Source organism: Diabrotica undecimpunctata, chromosome 4 (genome assembly GCF_040954645.1).
Source record: "Diabrotica undecimpunctata isolate CICGRU chromosome 4, icDiaUnde3, whole genome shotgun sequence".
In the NCBI taxonomy this organism is placed as follows: domain Eukaryota; kingdom Metazoa; phylum Arthropoda; class Insecta; order Coleoptera; family Chrysomelidae; genus Diabrotica; species Diabrotica undecimpunctata.
The window spans coordinates 151,407,917-151,427,252 of NC_092806.1; the positions used below are offsets into that span (position 1 = coordinate 151,407,917).

The 19,336-nt window shown below is 34.4% G+C and overlaps 1 protein-coding gene across 1 annotated transcript in view; it reads right to left on the reverse strand.

The window, feature by feature from the left end:
• Nucleotides 1–8,368: 8,368 nt before the first annotated feature.
• Nucleotides 8,369–19,336, reverse strand: part of LOC140438513 (melatonin receptor type 1C-like) — a 100,806-nt gene continuing 89,838 nt past the window's right edge. The window contains exons 6-8 of the mRNA XM_072528174.1: nucleotides 14,489–14,792; nucleotides 10,756–11,061; nucleotides 8,369–8,584 (exon numbers count right to left, since the gene is read on the reverse strand). Of these exons, the coding sequence (XP_072384275.1) occupies nucleotides 8,462–8,584; nucleotides 10,756–11,061; nucleotides 14,489–14,792 (733 nt within the window). The 3' untranslated portion in view covers nucleotides 8,369–8,461. The remainder of the gene's footprint in view (nucleotides 8,585–10,755; nucleotides 11,062–14,488; nucleotides 14,793–19,336) is intronic.

The window sequence follows — 19,336 nt, forward strand, 5'->3', positions numbered from 1 at the left end:
GAATAATAAAAGAAAGATTAGAATCAGAATACGAAGACATACAAGAACAAAATGGATTTCGTGCAGGAAGATCGTGCACTGATAGTATATTCGTTCTCGTAATTGAAAAACGAAAGGCAAGGAATCTATCTATCTATCTGAACCTATTGTTTGTAGATTTAGAGAAGGCATACGATACGGTACCTTTGAAAAAACTGTTTCAAACATTGACGAAAGTAGGTCTCAGTAGAGAGTATGTGGATGCTATCGCAAATATATACAAAAATGAGTGTAAAAGTGTCGTTAAAGAAGGAAACTTTATATCTGAATCATTTCCAATAACAAAGGGGCTTGTTAACAAACAAATTTCCAATAACAAAGGACAAACAAGGATGTTGTCTATCTCCGACCTTATTTAAAATATATATTGAATCATCACTAGAGCAGTGAAGGAAACAAGTATCCGGAATGGGAATAGACATAGGCGGTGGTAAATGTCTAACAACTTTATTTTTCGCAGATGATCAGGTAGTCGTAGCGAATGATGGGGAAGACATGGACTACATGTTTAGAAAACTAAAGAAAGAATATGAAAAATGTAACCTAAATATGAATATATCAAAGACAGAGTATCTTAAAATAGGAGATGATGAAGATTCAGAGTTAGAAATTAGAAACACAAAAACATGAAATGAATATAAATATCTCGGATCTATAATATCTAAAGAAGGCACTACAGAACATCGAAAACAGAACGCAAGAGGGAAAAAAGCGGTAAACATTCTAAACTCTCTACTATGATCTAAAGATATTAGACAAGAAACGAAATTGACAATCTATCGAACCTTGGTAGAGCCTATTATGACTTATGGGGCAGAAGTTTGTCAGATCACGAAAAATGATAGAAAAAGAACAGAAGTAGTAGAAATAGATTGTCTAAGGAGAGCGTGTGGTGTATCCAAAAATAATTAGATCAGGAATAAAGATATTAGAAGGAGGACACATACTGTGTACTCCAGTGTAGACAGAATTGAAACGAGACAACGTGAAGCGAATGAATAAAGATAGATAGCCAAAGAAAGCTTTAAATTACATACACAACAAAGAAGAAGAAGGGGAAGGCCTTCAGTTGCTTGGGAAGAAAATGTACGGCACATAATGAGAGATAGAGCCATCAAAGAAGACGAATGAATGGACAGACAACGATGGCGGTCGAAATGCGAGAAGCGGCACAGGCTGTAGCATATATATATATATATATATATATATATATATATATATATATATATATATATATATATATATATCTATATATACATATATATATATATATATATATATATATATATATATATATATATATATAACCATAACCACTACCAAACAGTCTATAGAGTTCTAAATTATATCGAATTCTTCACAGCCTTGTTCGTTATCTCCGCTATATATGGTACTCAATACTCCATAACTCCTCCATTTTAGGCAGAAGTCGTTCTCCTCTGGTGTTTCTAGTGCCCAAGCTAGATGACGCTACAATATCTCTTAAATGTGGTTCATTTTTTATTTTTTCGACCTTGGCGTGAAAGTTTCCAATAATATCTACTGGCTCTTTTTGTGGGATTTTCTTCATGATGTTTTCTATGTTGTTGTCAATATCATTAATATCTTTATCTGCGGCATATGTTGTGAGCATATATACTTGAATGACATGGAAATTTTCTGGTTTTACTTCTAATGTTATTTTTATAAATCTATCGTTTACTGTTTCATATTGCTTGATATATTTCGATATTTTATTGTTTATAAGTATGGCTACTCCACTGTATCCTGTGTTTTCAGATATATAGACATTGCGGTTTTTTGTTCTAAAGTATCCTTGATCTCTCCAGTGTGTTTTTGCTAGACCACATACGTTTATATTTTGCCTTATTAGCTCCTTCTCTACTATGTGAAGTTTTCCAGTTTGGAGAAGACCTCTGACGTTCCATGTCCCTATATTCATCGATTTTCTACTTTGAAGCTTCTGTGTTTAGCTTTTTCTTCCAGTCGCCCATTTACCATGAGTGTCTTGGTTGCTCGCGCGCTCGTGCCCGGTGACCCATTTCACACTGTCTGACCCGGAATGAGGACAGCGCTGGTCGCTTCCCGGATCGCATGGCATTTTTCCTTTTTTCGTTACGCTATTCATTCATTTGAAGTGTACTCTTGGGAAGATAATCAGGTGGTTCAGACACATTATACTGAGACTTCCCTCCCCTCTATTTTTGTGTGTTCAATACTATAGAGTTAGTTTGGGGACAATTGAAAGCTAGTACACGGTGTGCAAATAAATTTTCTAATTTGGATAAGACGGTAATAAAAAAAAAGAAGTATCTAATATTGCCAGAGAAGACTGGTAGAAAAGAGTCACCAAAGTAATTATTTCTTATCATATCACCAATAATCCCTCATTATTTTGTTACAATTATTAATAAAACACGAAAGTGTATTCTATTTATTTTCGACATATCTCAGCTCAAATAAAACGAGTACTTGTCTCGTCTGCTTTCCGCCGAGACGCCTACTAAAGCAGGTTGTTTTAGTAGGCGTCTCAGCGGAATTTGGTATCGAAACACACATCGATATTTTGTTACTGCCAATTTTCCTCTTCTCAATATAAAAAGTTGTCATTTTTACGACCACAACTGGTCATAAATGTTTTTTTTCTAATACCAACCGCTTTGCTAATTCGTTACAAAAAACAAGTTTTTTGTCTACTTAGAAATGGGCCAATAATGTTTATTTGTTCTGGAACTCGTAAAAGGGCAATAAACATTTAGTTTCATTGTTTGAATATTAAGCAGTTTTTTCGTAAATGTATGGAAAAAGTGGCTTTTTAGAACCCACTGTTGGGACGTTTAAAGGTCGTTAAAACCGTTGAAATTTGGCGTCTCTTTTTGATATAAAATCTTGGATTGAAGCGGCATTCACAGACTTTGTGCCGACTGTGTCGACACAGTCCTTGTGCCGGACAGTGGTTACATTCGAGACTGCTCTCTCGATCCTCATGTGGGATAGTCTTCCCATCGGGACCAGTCTCCGTTCTTGGTGCTGGTACCTGTCAGTAGATACATCACTACCTCTCAAGATTTCTGTAAAAATACACATGCCCTACGTAAACTTTCGTTTACACGTAGGAGAAAATTCAAAGTATTAGTTACATTCGTGTGTAAATAAATATCTTTTGTAACAGTGCAACGTAAAATAAAGTAGCCTTAAGCTCATCTTTCTTATTCACGTGTCATCTCCGCGACGGAGGTTGGCAATCATCATCGCTATTCTGATCTTAGATGCTGCTGCTCTGAATAGTTCAATTGATGTGCATCCGTACCATTCCCTCAACTTACGCAACCATGAGATTCTTCTTCTTCCTACACTTCTCTTGCCCTGGATTTTCCCTTGTATAATCAATTGAAGTAGGTTGTATCTCTCATTACGCATAACATGCCCCAGGTATTGCAGCTTTCGTGTGTTGATGGTTTCCAATACTTCTATTCTTTTGTTGATTCTTCTCATGACTTCGATGTTTGTTACACGCTCGGTCTATGATATCTTCAGGATTCTTCTATACACCCACATTTCAAATGCTTCCAACTTTTTAGCAGTCGACGCCTTAAGTGTCCATGCTTCTATCCCATAAAGCAGAGTCGAGAAAATATAACACCTTGCCAGCCTAACTCTCAAGTCCAATTTTTGTTCTCTTGCACAAAGTGCCTTTCTCATTTTATTGAAGTTTGTACGTGCTTTCTCTATTCGAACTTTGATTTCTTTGGAGTAATCGTTTGTGTGATTAATTATTGTGCCCAGATAGTGGTAGTTTTCAACTTGTTCTAAAGCACTACCGTTAATTGTCAGGTTTTAACCATTATTTTGGGTTTTTGATATCCTCATAAATTTAGTTTTCTTGATGTTTATTGATAATCCATATTCTTCTCCATACTCAACTATCTTGTTCTTAGCTTTTGGAGGTTTTGGAGGTTGTCTGTTAATATGATAGTATCGTCCGCATATCTAATGTTGTTAATTGGTGTTCCATTGACCTTGATTCCTGCTGTTTCTCCCTCAAGAACTCTTTTCATAATTTCTTCAGAGTATGCATTGAATAGTAGTGGTGACAATACACACCCCTGTCGCACTCCTCTTTTAACTTCGAACTCTTCTGATGTGTGTTCATTAATGCGTACGTGTGCCTGCTGTTTATAATATAGATTTGTTATAATTCGAAGGTCATTGTGTTGTAGTTGTTTTGCTTTGAGGATGTCCATTAGCTCTTTGTGGCGGACTTTGTCGAAAGCTTTGTTGTAGTCTATGAAACAGACGTACATATCTTGGTTCACATCCAAGCATCTCTGGATTAGTACGTTGAATGCAAATAGAGCTTCACGGGTACCTACGCCATTACGGAATCCAAATTAAGTTTCTTCAATATCCATATCAAGTGTTTTGTAAATGCGTTTATGAATGATCTTTAAAAACAATTTAAGTGTGTGAGACATCAGGCTTATGGTACGGTGGTCGGTGCATTCTCTAGCATTTTTCTTTTTTGGGAGACAAATGAATGTTGAGGTCAACCATTCGTTGGGTATGTCACCCGATTGATAAATTTTATTAAAAAGCTTTAAGAGGACATCAATGTACTCATTTTCTATTATTTTAAGGATATCAATAGGCAGTTGATCTGGCCCCGGGCTTTTTCCGTTTCTGGTGTTCTTTAATGCATACAGTATTTCTTCCTTTGTAATTTCTACACTTGTTTCTCTGTCCTCAAAAGACAAGTCTTGTGGGTTTCCTCTTTCGTCGTCGAAGAGCTCTTCCATATACTCTTCCCATCGTTTTAGTTTTTCGTCAGTCGTTATCTTAGTATTTCCATTTTTATCTAAAAGAGTTGTGTTGTGGTTTCTTTTTTGCAGTCCTGCCATTTCTTTAAGCTCGTCAATCATTATTATTACCACTTTGACTTTAAAAATTATTTCGACGAATGATTATTTAATCCAAATTCACATACTTAGCTAGTTCCAACTTCTAGAGTATTCTTCAATCAAAATTGAAGAATACTATAAGAAGATTGGGAACTTCCAGAATAATGGTGGAAATAAATTTATTATTGAATTCGTTTTAAAACAGTTGTTATATTTATAGGTTTTGTATTTTTGAAATAAACACAATAAACATGGAACGGGTATATGCTTGCATTTTATGCTGAATTTAAAACATTTTGAACTGTATGCTTACGTTAATTTTAGATTTAACTCTGTTTATGTAAAGATCTTTTAGTATTAATAATTCTAACAATAACAAGATTAATTACAAAAGCTATTCTACATCAGTTATCAACGCAAGCATGCGGGAAGAGGGAGAGTCCCTGTAAGGTGAAATATAAATAAATAATGGTCAAAATTAATTTTAGAACATACGATGTGTCATGATTTAACGTTATATAACTAAATAAAACCTAATGATACCTAATAATACCTAAGTAAAAAATAAATGTTTTTAATAACGTATTTAATTACCAGAACAACCAGCCGCTGCACTGTATTTGAAAGCAGAACTATCAAAACCCACAAATCTAAGCGTTCTACTATATTTCTTACCACACCTATACTTTTTGCCTAATTATATTTTTTGACATTATGTTTCTCATGTTGTGTCATCAATGACCGGTAGTTTTATTCCCACAAGTTTTCAAAAATTGATTGTGTATGATTTTTATTGCATTGCAAGCAGTACGTCTTTGTTTCGAATTAATATTTTTGAAAAACGTATCTACTAGAACTAGATCTTTTTTGTTTCGGTAAATTTACGTTTACTATTAAAATCACTACCCATAAAATTTTATTAGTTGTCATTAATTTTGACTTTGTAACACAGTCGTTAAAGTATGTAACATTCTAACTGATCGGTATTGGCTGCTGTGTTCAAACGTGTTTTCATTTACGTAATTCCATGTAAAAATTTGCTGTTGTTTCATTTGGTTTGCGATAAAAATATTTTTATCGCAAGGCATCAAGCATTATCATACAGGGTGAGTCACGAGGAACTGTACATAGGGGAGCTTGAGTTACAGTGAACTACTTTTTATTTTAAATGGTATAACTCAGGAACGAATGTAAGAAATACATATATGTCTGAAAATTTGATGATAAATGCTATAAGGTACGAACTTCTACTGTCAGTAGTAAAACAGGATCTAACCAGATGTTTGGTACTAGTTAAAATATATATTTTTTAAAGCGGTAAATGATTAAGTATGTCTCTGTCCTTGTGAACAGTGAACCAGGTTATGGGTAATATTGAAACAAATGGGGGTACAGAGAATCACCAAGTTTCTTGAAGAAAAGAAAACGCATGATACAGCAAAAGCTTTAATAAGTCACTGCTACTTAAACTAGCGTATGTCTATTTGAGTAAAATTTAATTTGAATGAATAGAATGACTGGTGTATTTTAGTACTCCCACAGATCGTTGTGTGGTAATATGGTAATGATCCCAAAGATTGTGGTAATATAAATTTTACGTCTGAGAGTGCAACCGGAGACACGTCCAAAACGTCTGGCAAACGGAATATGTTTTCCAGTTTATAATTCCTCCTTAAAAATCTTATTTCTACTTCTTGTTCCTTGACCTCTTGTAATACCTTGGCAACGTAATATATTTTAAGATTCTTCCAGTTGAATTTAACCAATATATAGTCTCCTTCACTGGGTAATTTTTGTACAGGCTTTAAAGAGTCGGGTTCATAAGGTTCTTCTCATCACCGCTTTCATAAAAGTCTTCTTCCCCAGAATGAACACTGAACGTATCTTCTTCACCTGTTGTGTCTTCTGGTTCTTAAAACACTTTTTTCTTTATGAGTTGAGCTTTCTTCTTTCTCTGCTTTTGTGCTTCGTGCTCCTCAATTTCCATTTTTTCTGGAGTGTCCGTGGCTATCATAGATTTACCCTTTCGTTTTGGTTATCTATTATTTTTTCTTGAACCAGCCTTTAGCAGCCCTCGAATTTGATTCGGAGTTATAAATGCCAAAGATATTTCAGCCTCAGAGTCAGGAGTTATACTTCTACTATGTTCTGTTTCGACTGCTAGTGGATTTTCTGCATTTTTAGTAATGGGCCTGCTAGTAACTTCACTTGACAAGAAGTCCATATCGGTAAAAACATTTCTATCATACGGGAAGATGCCGGTCTTTTTAAAGGCACTACAAATATTTGACGGAGTCATTGCCTTCATATGTGCTTCCCAACGCAAGTAGCTACCTCATAAATCGTTAGAGGTTTTTCCTGGATTCTGCATCATCCAACTGTCTTCAGCTGAATTGTATGCAGTTTTAAAAGGTTTATAAATGCAAACGTCTAAGGGTTGAATCTTTCTGGTAGAATGAGGAGGGACTGTTAATATTGTCACATAATTTTCCTTTGTCAATTCAATAGCTTTTATGTAAATATGAGCTTCAAAGTTATCCATTATCAGTAAACTAAGGTTTTCTTTGCCAGTGTTTGAGAATTTAATAAAGTGTTAACTTGTTACACTAAAGTGTAACGTGCCGGTGGGAGCCCCATTTGTCATGTGACACTTAAAATGGACACGAAGGAAAATAATGACTGGTGGTAAAAAATTGTCGAAAGCATTGATGATACAACAGGTACTTAATGTTCCCTTTTCACCGCTAGTGACTTTGCTTAGCTGTTTTTCCTTTCGCTGCGAGCACCGTTTGAGATTTTTGCACGGTCAAGGAACTAGTTTCGTCAAAAATCCTAGCCTCATTAGATTCAGGCTTATGTAACATAATTTCTTGTAACTTATCATAAAATATTTTCTTATTATGTCGGTTAAATGACGTAGTTTGGGACAGGCTACAACCTTCATGTGTCATAAGGTTTAACCGGGGATGTCGCTTTTAAAAAATTGTATAGCCATTCCATGACAGACAGCTGTCGATCATTCCATTTTTCAGGAAAAAGACTATTGCCATTTCGTAGGCCAGCTGACGGCATGGGATATTTACAGTCCATTAGGTCAAAAATTTTGCAGTTTCCGTTAAAAAAGTATCTCCGCATGGGCGTAGTACTCTTATTTCTAGCCGAAGAAAAATGGTTAAATTGAAAATGGATAATAAAGTTGTTCTATTTAAAACCAGCATTTCGTTTAGTTCTGACATGTTCGCCTTTTTTTTTTAATAGTTTACGCATGGTACAACTCTTGTAAAATCCATTTCATTATTTCACAAACTTCGTTCCAACAGATTATGTGTAAAATATTCACAATGTGTATTTTATAGAAGAAGATAATTATATTTTTAAATTCGCCTGTGCGTGTATTTTTAAATTGGAAAAACAAAAAAAAAACTCACATATTTCTATCATAAACTAATATTTATTTTAGCTAAAGTTTCATATATTTCTGTTAAAGTTTTGCACTGTACGATTTGTGGGGGAGCAATCTGTGTTTAGTACTGATATGTTGAAGTTTGGGGTTTCTCGATATGTTGTTCTTCAAAACTTGGTATATCTAAGATAATGGGTTTAAAGGTGCAACTTTCTACTACGATTTGACACTTCGTTTCTTCCTCCTAAAACAAACCGAAAACATATTTTAATAATAAAAAATGCAGATGTTCAAAGTTTTTGGTCATCGCTGTGATGTTTTTGTTGACTTTTTAAATTCTTGGTAATAAGTGCCTAACCTAAACCCTCTATTGCATGAATTTATTTTATTTTATTTTTTGACAAAATAAAATAAAATTATATTAAATTACTCTTAATAGATGTATGTAGAATTTACCGTTACACATTTTTTTTAAATGATCCGGTTTTTGAAAAAAAAATGTGTCCATTTGGGAACATTATGTATAAAAACTTTTATTAGAACCAATTGTCATACACATTAGATCGATGTATTGTCAGTATCAAACTATTTCAAATTGTGAAACTTCTTAAAACAGTTACTATTAGGATAAACGCATAAATGCACCTTACATTTCTCGCACTGGACCCTTGATTTTCCCTTAAAGTTTATCATCTTACATTTTTCCCTGTTTACAGTCCAGTTTGGCCAGTGTAAAAACTGATCTGTTTGTACATATATATTGGGTCTAGGTTCAATGCATCTTCTTTTGGATGGTTGTTCGGGTGTGGAACTTATAGGCCGACCTACTTTTCTTTTTTGTAAAACATCACTGTTAGTTAGTTGTTCAGCTAGAATTGTTTTAAAACTCAGCAGTGGTATATTCTTTTCAGTTTTTTCTAATAGCCAAGCATTGACTACTGCTACATCCAGCATATGATAGAAAATACGGTGGTACCATTTTTTGCTTTTGATTTTGATTGAATATAATCCCAATAAGGAATCTTGCAGATCCAAACCGCCCATGTGCCTGGTATATTGTTGTACAATGTCTGGGCAATCAATTTCTTTCCTAAATATTCGTTCTCCTTTTTTTTTATAGTTCTTTCGGTGCGAAAGAATCTTTCCACTTTGGCTGTTGGTTGAGTTCCACAATAATCTGACAGTAAAGACACAATTTTGTTGTCAGAATACTGGACTGTATGTATTGCAGAATTCTCATAGCTACCAGAGTGTTACTAAATGCTTCCCCTTTGTAATTTTTTAATTTCTTTCTTTTGACAACCTTTATAAACCAGAATTCGATTTGTACGGATTGTTGCGATAGAATGTATGCCTAGTTTTGACAAATATGACACCAGTGGTATACTTGAAAAATAATTATCGTAAAACAGTTTGTGGTGTTTATTGGACGGTATTTCTCTGCTAAATCGAACTACAACATTACTAGCAGCTCCCAAATTTACTTCATTCGGTAATTCTGTGTAACCATCTTTTCCAGCCAAAATTTCAAAATTATATGAAAATCCTCAGATTTCTGAGAGAACCCACATCTTGTATCCCCATTTAAGAGGCTTTTTAGTATTGCATGTCTCCATACTCGAACGTCCTTTGAAAAAACTTGTTCATCACAAAATAAATGTTCTTCTATAGGTATCTGCAAACACGGTCTTTTTATTTGTTTAATCAGGGGCGAGATTTTATCAATACTCCGTGTATTTTTTAAATTATTACTAAAACGAAAAAACCTTTTAATCGTTTCAAAACGATTGATAGGCATTACGTCTGCAACTTGTGAAATTCTTGTTGTCGGAGCCCAATAGCGTCTTGTAGTAGGTTGTCTTATTAAAGTATCCCTAGCAATATCCCCATAAATTTTCAATTTTCAATTTCTACAGAACATGTGGTAGATTTGTTTGAGCACTGTATATACAAGTTTTTCGAACTACCTCAATTATAAAATCTGGTGTCAAAAAAAACTGAACAATGTGTAAGGAGAATTGAGCTGCAATATGTTGGTTGAAAAGTTGAAAGTAATTCACTATGTTCAAAATGCAGTTCATCTCAATTTCGCACATTTATTGAAGAACACCATGTCATATGACTTTTTTGGAGCAAAGAGAACATCTCAGGTTCCTTAGGACGTCTTAGTAGAGTTTAATAAAAGAACATGCTTTGGAACAAAAGTCTCACAACAATAACAGAAACAAGTTTTGTTCCACCTGAGTTAAGATACATATATTATAGATATATTACTTGAGCCCAACACTGTCAGGAACATCTTCTCTGTGGTACATGAGGACTTCCTTGACAAAAAATTATTACACGACTATGATAAACTTCTGACTTTCCGTTACATTTTCGTTCTGAAATATCGTAAATAAATTAAATACTTACCAATAAGATATTGGTTGTTTTATATTCGTTCTCGAGCAAAGGCTTTCGATTGGCATTGCTCTCAGAACTCGAAATACTTTTCTCAGAAGAGGCCTTCGTGAGTAATATCGTTGGTGATTTTTTCTCCGTGTGATTTTTAAAGTTACTTGTTAACGGTATATACATATTAGGTACATCCTCTTTTTTATGTTTTCCAAAAATATTTCGTAGAAAATTATACGTTGAGCTTTTTTTGTTAGATTTCAATTTGTGGAAAATTTCATCCTCTGTCACCAAAGAAACTCCTTGGCTGTTACTACTTGGCACCTAAAAATAATCAATTAGGAATTTGTATAACATTAAGTAGTTATGTAGTGCATAAAATATCATTTTTCTCCATAAAAGAATAAATATTTCGAAAATTATCAACTTTTTGATTATCAACAAAATTTTCAAAGACACCAATAAACGTACAGGTGTATGCAAAGGGTCAAATAATAGAACAGGCAAATTCCATAAAATATTTGGGAACAAATATTAATAGTGAGTGTAATCCAAAAAAAAGAAATCCTATCAAGAATCGAACAAGCAAGGAAAACATTCATGAGCATGAAAACATTTTTTACAAGATCAGACCTTAGTCTACAGCTTAGAATCCGAATGATCAGATCTTACGTTTTTTCTGTCTTACTGTATGGCTGTGAAAGTTGGACAATGGACTCTGAAATAGAAAAAAGAATAGATGCCTTTGAGATGTATATATACAGACGAATGTTGAGGATTCCATGGATACAAAGAGTTACTAATGTTGAGGTACTTTGTCGCATGTGTAAACAAAAAGAATTACTAAGAATAATCAAAGAGAGGAAAATGCAATACTTGGGTCATGTGTTGAGAGGCGAAAGATATGAATTACTTCAAGTTATACTGGAAGGAAAAGTACAGGGCAAAAGATCAGTAGGAAGACGCCGGAACTCGTGACTGAAAGACCTGAGGAGATGGTTCGACAGCTCATCCGCAGAGATCTTTCGCGCAGCAGTTTCCAAAACTACAATGGCCATTTGGATCGCCAACCTTCGAAAGGAGACGGCGCAATGAGAAGAAGAAGATTCAAAATTGCTTTAATATACATGGTGTTCCTTTTTAAAAAACACAACTTTGTTTCATTCCTTTGTTCCTATTGACCATGTATAATCGAAAATAATTTTAAATTACAGGCGTCTTTGATTTACATCAGTTTCGTTGTAAAAATTTTTATATACTCCATAATTTAGCCGTATTAAAAAAATCGATAGATTTGGCGCATACTATATATATATATATATATATATATATATATATATATATATATATATATATATATATATATATATATATATATATATATAATATATATATATAGTTACAATAAAAAATGCATTTAACCATTAACAGCCTGTTGCCGCATTTCCATCATCCTTCGCAAACCATGATCTACCACGTTTTTTCCTTTGTGGTGTTCAATGAAATATTCGTATTGGTCATCACTCGTATTAATAAAAGTCCGAACCACATTAACGTCATCTTTTTAAGAAATCCACTACCTACTCTTTCTCTCGATTTCATGCGAGTTCTTACTTTGTCATTACTTACTTCTCTTCCGTATTATCTAATCTGTCAAAAATTCTCTGTAGCATAGCATCAGTGATTAATTTTTATTCTACTGATACTTGGATGCAGTGCCTTGCTTCTTTAGTTCCTTCGGTTGCTTGACTACCTTAATTTTTTTCAGTTTTTTAGCCATAATGCACAAATCGGAAATGAAATAGATCCAGGAGTAAAACAAAGATTTAATGAAAACCATGTCAACGCAAATGGGTAACTCATGGATAATCTCTGTGCATTTAACGAACTGAGAATCAATAATACATTTTTCGACCATAAGATCCAGTATAAATATCAATTTGAAAACTTCAGGGGGCACAAATCTATGATTGATTTTATAGTTACTAATAGAAAATCCACCCAAAGCAGATTCTAGATATCCGAACTTTAAACTTAGCAGACGCAGGGGGTGAACACAAACTAGTACTAGCAAAAATAAGAATGATAACACCACAACATTTTCTACAGGAAATCACCGAGGAAAAATTCAATGTAGAGTCACTATGGAACGACTCTACAAGGGAAATGTACTAAAGAAGGCTAGCACAGAAGATACAGCTGAAACAAATAAATAAAAGAGAAATGTAAAGAGAAACGAGAGGCCTACACGAAATACAAAATATCAAATACTTCAGAATCCCGAGACACCTATAAAAGAATACGAAATGAAACAAAGCAGTTAAGAAGAACAAAAAATGAACACTGGGAACAGTTTACAAAAAGGATGAAAAGCGACTTCTACGGTACACAAAAACAAATATAGAGATTCATAAGAAACCAACGGAAAAAATAAAAGAATTAAAGGAATACAATAACATACCAGCAAACGAATGGGAAAGATACCTGACGGAACTGTTTAAAGGAAAGAAAAATAATAATCAACACAATAGCATACCTGAATTAAGACACCAAATAGAAATCAGTTTTCCTAGAGATAGCCATAAATTCACTGAGAGAATGATTCATTCTCTCTCCTGTTGCCGACAAGAATGTAGCGTAGAATCTTTTTAAATAATTTTAAACTGTTTGTCCTTGTTCTAGTGTAGTGTTATGTACAATTTATGTTTCAATTTCATGTTTATTACATTCTGCGCTTGCTGAAAAGCCCAAATTTGACGAAATGCCCCTGATGATGCTGTAGAAAGCGAAAGTACTTGGGCAAGATTTGATTATTAAAATTGTGCTCGATATTTGCCTTAAATTTTTCAAAGTTCATTTATTCGAGCATTCAACCTTATATCAAATGTAAATAACCCTGTTCTTCTTCTATCGACAATCGACAACGGTCCTGTAGAATGTGATCCAACTGGAAAGCCAGATATCATTAAATTTTATAATGCAACCAAGTAAGAGTAGACACACTTGGCCAAATGTGCGGAAACATGAACATCTTCAGAAAAACAGGAAGATGGCATCTTTGCCTGTTCTATGGCATAATAAATATACCTTGCATAAACTCTTGGATAATTTATAATCATAACCACAACGACAGCAGAAAAAAACCATCACCAGAAAAAAATTATGGTCATTTTGTCTGAACAACTGACGAAACTTTGGCTACGGCATCGTCTAAATTGGCCAACTTTGAACCGCTCGGTAAAGTTGTTTATTGAAAATATTTTAAATCTGGAGCCACAGCAAGAACGAATATGCCCTATTGTGTCGTCGAAAACGTCGAATGTCAACCCATTATTGCGAGCACTGCCGACTTCCATTTTGTGGTGAAAATCGCGCCCTTTGTTGTCAGCAGTGTACTTGTAAAATGTAGAATTTTTGATTTTGAAACATCTCTTTGTTCAAAATAATTTGTAAAATTAAGACAAATAAAATTCTTTTTCAGTAACCACTTTTTTTCTCAGCGTAGTAAATTTTACGATGGTTAGGTAAATAAAGGTAAAAATACGGTTAGTATTCTAGGGTTAATAAACTCAAGCATATGCAAATAACGAGCTGATAAAATATATCAAGTTAAAATTTCTAATTAAGAATTAAGAAAATAAACAATATCCAAACATGCCTTACATATTATATCTATACTACCACAACATATACGTACATTTAATTCCTAAAAGACGGCACAAATACATCCAAGACATTAAGACTCCTTTACCTGCAAAGTGTTCAAGTTGTTCTGGCTTCTTAAAGGGGATCTTAGGATTTTATTAACGTCTCCAATAACATTCTTCGGATTAATGAGTATCGAAGGTCGTCTACTGCCGCAAACGGAAGGTGTTCTCGCTTGAATCTCCTGATTTAAATCGTGCGTGTTTTGCTTTTTCCTCCAGTAGTTCTTTATTACTTGTCTCAGCGGTTTGCTTTTGACGCCGTATAAAAAACCGTTTACCGGAATCGTAAAAAGCAGGAGACTGGAAGATATTGTGTAATAATTGGAGTTTAAGCTTTTTGTGCTATCGCTAAAATAATATAAACAATTAGATCTAAATACCTATATTAAACAAAAAAAAAAACTGATAAATATTTGCATAATCAGAGTTGAAGTTCCTGCATCTGAATAATTAATTACTATAAAAGGTAACGATAGCACAAAGGGAACTGATAAACACGCACTTTCCGAGTTCATCAATTCTGGAAGATAGGCAAACCAAGATAGACCAACTCACTAGGCCAAGGTCTTCAGATTGGGAAATAGCCACAGCAATCACAAGACCAAACACAATTAGATGGGATATAAATAAAGTATCAGACCTAACACAAAAGTCATATAGACCGATAAGCGTATCTTTTTTTCTATTAAAAACGCTGTAAAGGCTTCTTGATAGGTACATCAGAGACGAAGTGCAAAAAGATAATCGTCTAAGCAATCGTCTATATGCATACCAACCTGGTAAATCTAAGGATGATCTAAATAGGCTTATCTCAAAGTCAATGGAAGTTATAGAGATAGCAATGGCCGCTTTTTTAGGTATAGAAGGGGCATTTATTAATGTTACTTCCAGATCTTTGATAGGGGCTATTAGTAGACGAGACCCACCTGCGGTAATATGCAGATGGATACAGAATTGGACAGTAATATCCACTCTGGGTAAAGCAACTATTAAAGCAAAAGTAAGTGTAGGCTGTTCACAGGGAGGAGTTCTGTCCCCTCTACTTTGGGCAACCTTGGTATGATCTCCTCAGAAATCTGTCCACAGAAGGCTTTTACTGTCTAGGATATGCTGACGATATAGCAATCGTTGTAAGGGGCACGTTTGCCCAGGTGGTGTCTGAGAGAATGCAAGTAGTCCTAAATATAGTTGACGATTAGTGTAAACAAGAGACAATGATAGTCAATGCTCAGAAAATACAAATCGTTAACTTCACAAAAAAAAAACAGCACTACAAGGCCTAAAACCACCGGTGCTGGGAGGAACAGAGAAAACCACACAGAAAACTACTATGTCCCTGGGCAGATGTAGAAGAATGTGCGGTAAGAGTTAGGGACTTAACCACAAAATGACTCCATGGTTATACACAAGGGTTATTAGACCAATGATAACCTATGGCTCGGTGACGTAGTGGACAAAGACGCAGCAAGTTGGAGCCATAAGGCTGCTAGGTAATACAAAAAGGCTAGCATGCCTGTGTATTATGAGGGTAATAAAAACAACTCCTACAGCAGCGTTGGAAGTCCTGCTGAATCTATCAACTCTTCATATCTTTATACAGGGCGAAGCTAGATCGGTGATGCACAGATTAATTCATAGTCAGCGACATATAAGCCAGATGCATGGTGCTGACCATCCACCTGATTAGCTGAAAGCTAATCGAGGAACTAAAACCCGATATTGGGATAGGGCAACCTATAAAGGCGACAGCTACGAGATATAGTTTTAACAATAAGTTCATAATTAAGATACCAGGCAAGGGACACTGGAATGAAGGTGTACCCATACAAGCTGCTGCTATATGGTGCACGGATGGCTCAAAACATCGGAGGGTGTGGAAGCCTTCATAGTAGGGACAAATCAAGAGATACATTTCTTGGTAAGTCTATCTAATAATGTGAGAGTTTCCAAGCGGAAATAATGGCAATCCATCACTGCGTGGAAGATATAGAAAGGCAGGAAAGAACGTTCCGCTAAGTTGCTATCTTCACAAATAGTCAGGGAGCGCTTAAGGAACTCAATTCTGAGAGGTCAATTCTAAGCTAGATTGACACACATTCCCCGGCAAATTCAAGAATAGGTCTAACGTATATTGAGTAAAGTTTACCAACAGAGGTTGGAGATATACGTGTAAAATATTTACGGATCAAAAACAGTTTCGAGTTTGCACGTTTACATACCAACACGATATGATCAGACCAATTTAAGTCACTATTAATTATCACTCCGAGATCATTGTGGGATGTTACCGGGTTTAAGGGATCTCCATTAATAAAGTACGATAGTAATAGGTTATTTTTGCCGATATGTAGAACAACACATTTTTCAATGTTAAGCGGAAGTAACCATTCTGAGGACCATTCGAATATTGCATCAAGATCGTGTTTTCACACTTAATTTCGTATCATCAGCGTAAATGGAAGCCTTACTGGGTACAATGAGCGAAAGATCACTAGAGTAGATACAAAAAAATAGATCCTTGTGGAACTCCACTCTTGACTGACTTATCTAGTCTAGTCAACGCGAGCCCTGAAGTATTTGTCGGATAGAAAATCTTGAATCTAAATGTTTAACTTTTCGCGGATAGCATATTGATCCAATTTACCTAGTAATCGATTTCGGAACACGGTCGAAAGCTTTGGAGAATTCTAAGTAGAATACATCAACAGGATGCCGATTGTTTAAAGATAATGACCAATCGTTTACACAATAAAGTAAGTTAGTGATCACTGAACGACTTTTGATAAAGACATGCTGTTGGTGAGGGATGACAGTTTCTTGAAGGAGAAACTCAGACATGGATTCCATGACTTTGCCGACAATAGGAACCAGGCTGATTGGACGATAATTATTGCAATCAAGTATATGTTCTTTTTTGAATAAAGGAGCAACTGAAGCCAATTTCCAGGACAAGGGAGAGAATCTTGATTAAACGAAGCATTCATTATGAGAGTTATAGGTATGACTATAGATTCTGCACACTGTTTGAGGAAAATGTTATTGCGTAGTTTCCATAAATAATGTTTAATTTCATTCGGAGTGAAAGAGATATTATCAAGAGTTTTAAGGAAACGTCGACAAATTATTTAAGGAATGGTATCGTCAGGTTTATCTGTAAAAACCTAAGAAAAAATAGCGATCAACATTCCGAAGATTCGTTATTCGAAGAACATAAAGACAAAGATCTGTAAATCTACAGATAAACTTTTTAGAAATATTACGGTGAGCGAGAAAATCATCAAGAATACTAATGAGTTTATATGTTTGGGTTATATAAATCCAACGTTTTAATCGATTTCCATATAGCTGCCGTTCGATTGTATGATCAAAAATGGTTGTAATAGCAGTATGAAGAAAAGAATCCCACATTGACGATGGATCAGAGTGATTAAGAAAAATAGATTGCCAGTTTAACTGGGATAAAACTGAATTAACATTAACGAAATCAGTAATGGCATACGTTACGAAATTATTTTTGCAAAGCGGTGTTCAAGTAAATTGAATGTAAGCAATCATAAGCGAGTGGTCAGAAAGACCCAAAGGAGATACAGCAGTAATTTCCTTCAAATGAAAAATGTCTAATTTAGTAGCAAACTGGGTCACGGTTTTAGACACATATTTCTTCTGCATTATCAGATTTCCATTAAGTAAGCTTATGACCGTAAAATGTATTGTAAGTGGGTTAATAAATTATTTAAATAAACAATTATTTTGGAAATTATTTAAAATTCTTTGTTCCCGATAAGGGAGGGGCACGTGCATACGTCACACTGGATGATATGAATACTGGACGGAATATATGTCACTTCCGAGTATCTTCTACTTGATTACTTGACGTGTAAAATAATGACAGAACCAATTAGTGGTAAAATATCTCATGAAAAATATAATTTCTTCAAACCGTAAAAATATTTTTATTAGTATTTACTTTTACCGTAGCACATAACATATTGTTAATTCTCCGTATGATTTATTGGGTGTAATTTGGATTTATCGTCTAAATTTTACAACATATTTATTCATGGCTCTTATTTTGTATTTAAATTTTTGTTCACGATATATAATAGAAATATAATAAACACGTTTTAGCTCACTTCTTAATTACCCTTAAAACTGGATAATATTTTTAAACTCCGAATTTCCTCAGGTCGTTTTATGTCGCTTGTGCGTATTTGCACCAATTTATTTGCACTATTTATAATTTTCCAACAGTTGATAAGATTGGGTTGGCAAATATAAGTCAGTGACAGTGACCTTAGAAAAGATATGTGCAATTATATTCATATATATGTGCATGATAGTTTTATACTTTACAATGTTTACACGCTTAATCACATGTCTACAACATTATCTTTGTCTTTTATCAGTTAATTATGTTTATTAATGATACCTTTTTACAATTACAATTGCGATTACAATCTTGTTAATATACGGAAGACTATTTAAAACTTATCAACTTATATATATATATATATATATATATATATATATATATATATATATATATATATATATATATATATATACGTGGCATGTTTTTTAAGTAAGTACCGTTTTGCGATTCCGCCGCCGCAGCGCTACGGTCGGCGTTCCGCGCATGAGCGCTGGTTACCTACATCTCTTGTCTACGCACTGACGCCATTACAGTCTGATTCTTCATTGTATACTTGTTTACTCCAGTGTTTAAGATGCCTCCAACAATCGTGAGTCACGCTGATTGTGAAGTACGGGCTGTTATACGATTTCTTAGTGCTAAAGGCGTAAAACCGATCGATATTCATCATGAGATCGTTGAAGTTTACGGACAAAACATTATGAGTGATGGAATGGTAAGGAAATGGGTGAGAGCATTT